The sequence below is a fragment of the Aulonocara sp. 'chitande type north' Nkhata Bay genome, linkage group LG3, assembly GCF_057382095.1.
Source record: "Aulonocara sp. 'chitande type north' Nkhata Bay isolate Kocher_YH1m ecotype deep benthic linkage group LG3, A_spYH_male_GT1.1, whole genome shotgun sequence".
NCBI classification, from domain to species: Eukaryota; Metazoa; Chordata; class Actinopteri; order Cichliformes; family Cichlidae; genus Aulonocara; species Aulonocara sp. 'chitande type north' Nkhata Bay.
In genome coordinates this window covers 31,496,403-31,502,402 of record NC_141346.1, presented here as the reverse complement: position 1 = coordinate 31,502,402, position 6,000 = coordinate 31,496,403, and the positions used below count along the sequence as shown (strand labels likewise).

General features: G+C 39.4%; 1 protein-coding gene across 1 annotated transcript in view; it reads left to right on the top strand.

The window, feature by feature from the left end:
• Positions 1–1,576: 1,576 nt before the first annotated feature.
• Positions 1,577–6,000, top strand: part of col4a6 (collagen, type IV, alpha 6) — a 146,463-nt gene continuing 142,039 nt past the window's right edge. The window contains exons 1-3 of the mRNA XM_086276454.1: positions 1,577–1,625; positions 1,776–1,900; positions 2,055–2,100. Coding sequence (XP_086132580.1) covers positions 1,890–1,900; positions 2,055–2,100 — 57 coding nt within the window. The 5' untranslated portion in view covers positions 1,577–1,625; positions 1,776–1,889. The remainder of the gene's footprint in view (positions 1,626–1,775; positions 1,901–2,054; positions 2,101–6,000) is intronic.

The following is a 6,000-nucleotide window of genomic DNA, read 5'->3' as shown; positions in this document are numbered from 1 at the left end:
ACCGTGCGCCTCTGCAGTTCCCTCTCTCTCACTTTTTCTGAACTCGTAAACCTGCCCACCGGATCTACTTTCCACAAGCGGTGCGCAGTGATATCAGGGATGTGCACCTTCCCCAAGACAGATAATTAATTAAAAATAAATTTGGGGTGATTTGCGAAACAAGATCTGGTCGTAAGTGTGAGCCACGAAGGTCCAAATGCCCAAAAGTGTATCGCGTGTTAAAGTATGCTGTAAATAATCATTATGTTTGAACCTCGCGGATGGATATTCTTTCTCCTGACTCCAGACCACCGCTCGAGGCTGTGAGTTTGACTTTAAACCTTTTCTTTTCTTTTCCTTAGGCCCCGGCACGTTACATTCCTGCCACTTTATTACAGGTCACTTTCTCCCAACGAAGGAAAGCTGCTAGTAGAATAGTACAGAATAAAACCTCCGTCCTATAAAAAGGTACCTGTTGTCTCGTTTCACACGCGCCTTCCTCTAAATGTGGTGTGAAGCATAAAGACTGTTGCATGAACTTATATGAACACATGCTGCTGAAGTTACTGTGTGATCAAACTGTATGTGCACACACTGGGACTGATAAGCACACATAATCACAGTAAGCAATCATCTCAGCATCCAACCTTTGCAATATTACACTATCTATGTTACAATCACTGGAGTGAAAGAAACCAGAATCAAGACCTGCAGTGGAATAATTTAAAGGTGCACTTTTTGGGAGGATTTTATTGTGAATTTTTAAAGCATCACAGTTGAAGTGATTCTTGCATTTTTGTATTATTTAAAAGTCATCTAATCACAAGTTGGACTTAACATTTTCTCATCTTAAAACATGAAATACGTTGTGTAACTTTCTAAAAACTTTGAAAGCTCTACTGGGTTTATGGTTAGGATTGAAATTGGGACAGTAGAAAATAAACATATGAATAAAAACTATATAGCAAGTCCAAAACTGAAGAGGACCTAGTTAGGATCCTGTGGTGCTAAACAAGCTGCAGAAAAGTCTATGCCAGAAACACAAGACACAAAAATTTAAGATAATGCACTGTAATAAAGGATTTTATAGCCCCTCTAGGGAGAACACGGTGTTGCAAAGCTTAAAGAGTACTCTGCTTAATTCAAGAAGTTTTATGCATTAGCAGAGATCAGGGCAAAGTACACGTGATCCCTAACACTGATCTGCGGTTAAAGTTTTTAAATGTATCATAAGGAGGGTGTTTGGGTGAATGGTATGAAAACACAGTTATGAATTTTAAGATCCATCATGTTGATTCTTTGGGGACTAATTTTGCATAAAGTGTCCTAAGGTCATTTTAAACTTCAGTAGCCACCTGAGCGCTAACAACGGTGGGGTTTTGTTTTTATGTGGAATAAAAGTCTTTGTAGTCTCTGAAAGAACTTCTGTATGTTGTTGCTTTTTCACTGATTAAAACCTGGACTGCAGACTTGCTTTACACCGCTGTGCCTCCTTTGCTGGTCCGAACCGTACTTGGTATGTGGGGGTACCTCGGTGGCAGTCAGAGGCATGGAGGCATGTGCTGGCCCCTCCTCTTCGCTGAGGCTGCTGAGTTGAAGCGCACCAGTACGAAGTGCGCAGCAGCGACTGCACCGCTGAAACTTGGGTGAGTTGGACAAGCTCTGATTTTTATGAAAGAAATCGCCAACAAAACGTGTGATTTCAACGCTGGCTGGCTGTTAATGCTTGGAGCTTTATGTGTTAAAATCGGGGTCAGTAGGACTGCTTCTCTCCCTCTCTCTCTGTCTCCGGGTAGATGACAGGGGTTTTTTGAAGCCGTCGATGAGCGCGTTTGAAGCGGTGCCTTTTTGGTGAAGATAAGGGGATCGAGCTCTACCTGTGGTCCCCGCCTTCCGCCAGTCGGATCAATATGAAAGTCCTGTAAGGGTTTATTTTTTGATTTCTTTTTAAAACGGCTCTGTAAACGTATTTCTGCAAAGTTAATTTTCGGCTTTGCAGGCTGCCTCTGCCGCTGCTGTACCTGTCGACTAATAAGTTCGGAGGGAAATAACTAAAAGACATTTTTGTTTTGCAGGATTTGTGTGATCGCGTTGACCTTCGCGGCGAGGTCTGCACTCGGAGTAAGTCCCTTTCGTTTACTGTGACACTTCCTCAGGTGGAGAGGATCCCCGCTTGGTTTATTTAGCGCAGATGAAACTCTTAAACACCCGATTTAGATGGAGCTGTGTTTCGTGAAAGAGCAGCTGAGCTGTGACCAAAATGGGGAGCTTGGTGTCTCGTTAAAAACAAGTGTGATAGCTGCTTGACTTACAGTGTTACAAAGTTACTGTCATACATCGCCGACACGCAGGTCATCAATGCTGTGCATGGCCTCTGCCTGAGGCATATGGTGATACTTTTATACATTTCTATTACATTTTCTCTAAAAAACTGTATTTATTAAATAGAGTCAGTCTTTCAGTGCTATTTGTTATTGTCATTTAAAGTAAATGACATTTGCAGACGAGCTTGTTGCACCGTTTGTGCCAGACACTGCACGGTATGTGGGTCCCTTTTTTAAGCTTTGAGCTGGAGTCCACATTTTTGCATCGAAAAAAACCCCCAGTTCATATTTGAGTGGGCCCGCTCGCAGTTATTTGCAATTCAAAGCCCGCCCCGCTGATGAATATTAAGAATTAGGAGGATATCAGCCCTGCGTGCCTTTCCAAGCCACACCTTTCTGCTCACTTGATGAGGTTCTGCAGAGGGGATTGAAAATAGTGGAGGGCTTTGGTACTTCAGGCCCACTTTGTTTCTGTTTATTAATCATTTCAGTTGCACTTTATAATAAGGTTCGCAAAATAGGGTGCAATTCCTCTAGAGGAGAATGGAAAATTATATTCAAGATTCAAAGATTCAAAGTGTTTATTGTCACGTGTCACAAGAGAAAAGGCTTTTCTTTGTGCAATGAAATTCTTTCTTTGCTGTCCACCAACAGATGCCGGTTAATGTATACAATAGAAATATAACATATAAATACAAATAGTACAAATAAATAGCTGAAGTGCATTTTATCTGAAACTGCAGTGTGTGTGTGTGTGTGTGTGGGGGGGTATTTTCTAATCTTTTAACCTTGCCTTTTTACATTTACTTATGCATTAAATTTCTGTGCATCATTAATGCTTTACTATTCAGTTGTCCTCTTATATTAAATATAAAAATGTGATGAGGACAGCTCTCTCTCTTTTCTGCTTACAAGAAAAATTAAACAGCAAAAACTGCAGGCTTTGGGCCCAAGTGATCTTATAACACATCGTTCCACGCCCTGTCAAACATCCATGGTGCACACCTATTTAATGCATAATAAAAGTGTAAAAAAAAACAACCCCCAAGGTTAATCCACTACATGGTATGGCCCGCACACCTAAAACTACAGCATACCTACAACGTACGATGTAAAGGTTTTTTTGTTACTCTACTAAGTTATGCACTATTTAAAATTTGATTTGTATCTCCTGTAAAATACCTAAAGTTACAAACGTCTTAAAAATACTTCTAGTATAATTATTTTTGTGTTCAGTATTGTGCAGTATTTAGGACTGCATCTCTACTGCGTTCGTTTACTGTTTTAAAATTAGATTATGGTGTGCACTTATCCATACAGTGATGTTTATCTGGTGTGTGGTGGAAATGTTGTGGGGGCTAAAAGTTCAAAGACAGGTGAAGAGCTTATAGACGTCAAAATAGCTGTTTCGTTGTTGTCCTCTTGCTACAGAAAGGAACACATACTGTACCAAACAGGATTAACAGCAAAATAAAACAACACAATGCTGCTTTAAATATCAAGATATGTAAACATTTAACAATCAGTGTATCTCTATGATTTATCAGCAGTTTTACAGATGTGTTTTGCATTTTTGTAACACATGAAGTGATATCAACAGAGGTGTGGACTCGAGTCACATGACTTGGACTCGAGTCAGACTCGAGTCATTAATTTTATGACTTTAGACTTGACTTGAAAAAATGTTCTAAGACTTGTGACTTGACTTGGACTTTTACACCAATGACTTGGGACTTGAATTGGACTTGAACCGGTTTACTTGAAAAGACTTGATATTTTACCCCAAATATAAAATTTAACATGCATATTATATAGAGATTGAAAATGTGACGTCATTCACGGGTAGAACCGCAAAGGATTCTGGGAACTCGTGGCAAGAGGTACTAGCGCACGCAGGCTTTCAATTGAAATCACAGCGATAAAAAGAAACACAAAAATGTCAAGAAGCCGTTGTATTATTAACTGCAATAGCCGGTCGCATGACAGCCACGGGAAGCCGACGGGTAAAGAGATCGGTTGTTATCGGATTACGTCGTTGAAGAGAAATTGTTCGAGCCATGTTTCCGAAGTAACAAAGATGCGACTGGATTGCAGCCATTCAAAGACCAAATATAACGTCCCAGAACCCTCCAGCTCACAGGTTAGTCTGCTCCAAGCATTTACACGAAGGTCAGTCTGCTGTTGTAGTTAATACGTCATTTTTCATAACATAATTGGTGATATAGGTTACAAGCAAGTCTGGCGCTGAACAGAAATTGTCGCGCTATGCTCCTTTATTTATTGTGCATAAATAGTGAATTGTCCTGACACAATATTGTGTTTCGCTTCTGTTATTATGGTACATTGACAAAAACATATAGTTTTATTCACAGGATAAAACAGTTGTTTTGTATCACTAATTGCCCAGTACGATTACAGCATACAGTATTATTGTCACTGCTACATTTCTGTGATGGGTACCAGAAATTATTTCCACTACTAATTAATTACCGTTGAGCTCAAAGGTCCTATTAATAAACGGTTAAGGAATGTGTATTTATGAAGACGATTTGTGAGACTGGTAAACTTATGATACGTACGATGGTCTTTACTTTCTACACGGTGCATTTCAAGGTCCTGCACCCATCCGTCGGTAAACTGTACCTGGGCTTGTTGCAGTGACCTGAAGTTACTAAACTTCATGAGTGTATGCACTCACTCCAAGAACCGTATGATTATAAATATGCATATAAATATGCTAAGATGAGATAGCTGACTTCATCTAACTAGCAAATGTTGTCCAGGCTACGTTGGTGATGCAGGTTTTTTTAATGTGTATGATATTTTTGTCATGCGATTTTAAAGCCGGTCCTACAACCGCATCCAAGAATAACATGCAGCTTATCTCAGAACTGTCGGTGAAAATTATTCTTGGAGCTAGGTTTAATTGAGCTGCATTTTAAAGAGGTGCAATTTCACAATTTGTGTATATTTTCTACGTTCACTTTTGTCATGTGTTGAGAAAAACACAGATTTTAAAATTACATGGTCTAATATTTACATTTAGCATAACTGCAACATTATTTTTTCGTTGTTGTTTTTTTTTTAAGACTCGAAAGGACTTGAAATTCAAAATTTCAGACTTGTGACTTGACTCGGACTTTTACACCAGTGACTTGAGACTCGACTCTGACTTGCCTGACATTACTTGAGACTTGACTTGAGACTTGAGGATAAAGACTTGAGACTTACTTGAGACTTGCAAAACAATGACTTGGTCCCACCTCTGGATATCAACACAGATAAAAACCATAATAACCTTCCAGTTGCATCATATTGCTTAAACAACTAGATATTAAACATTTAGAACTTCTTATAAATGGAGGAAATGTGGGAAGAAGTGGTATCCTTCATAAGGTGAGATAATTTTCTTATCTCACAGCTGCATAAACCTGTTAAAAACCAGTTGGAAATCCTTGGAAATTCGTTGGTCTAAAGCTGGATACAGGGCTGTATGTCCTACAGGAGTAAATGAGAAGTTGGGGTCTTGCATTCCTTAATTCCATCTTCTTGACATTGGTGGAAAAGCAAACAATCAAATGAACAGAAGTGGAAATGATAGTTTACTCAGGTTCACACCAGTCATCTGTAAAGAAGCTGATTAAGCTGTGAATGAAGCGCCGAAACCATTACAATAAAAATTAGAATAAGAAAGAGC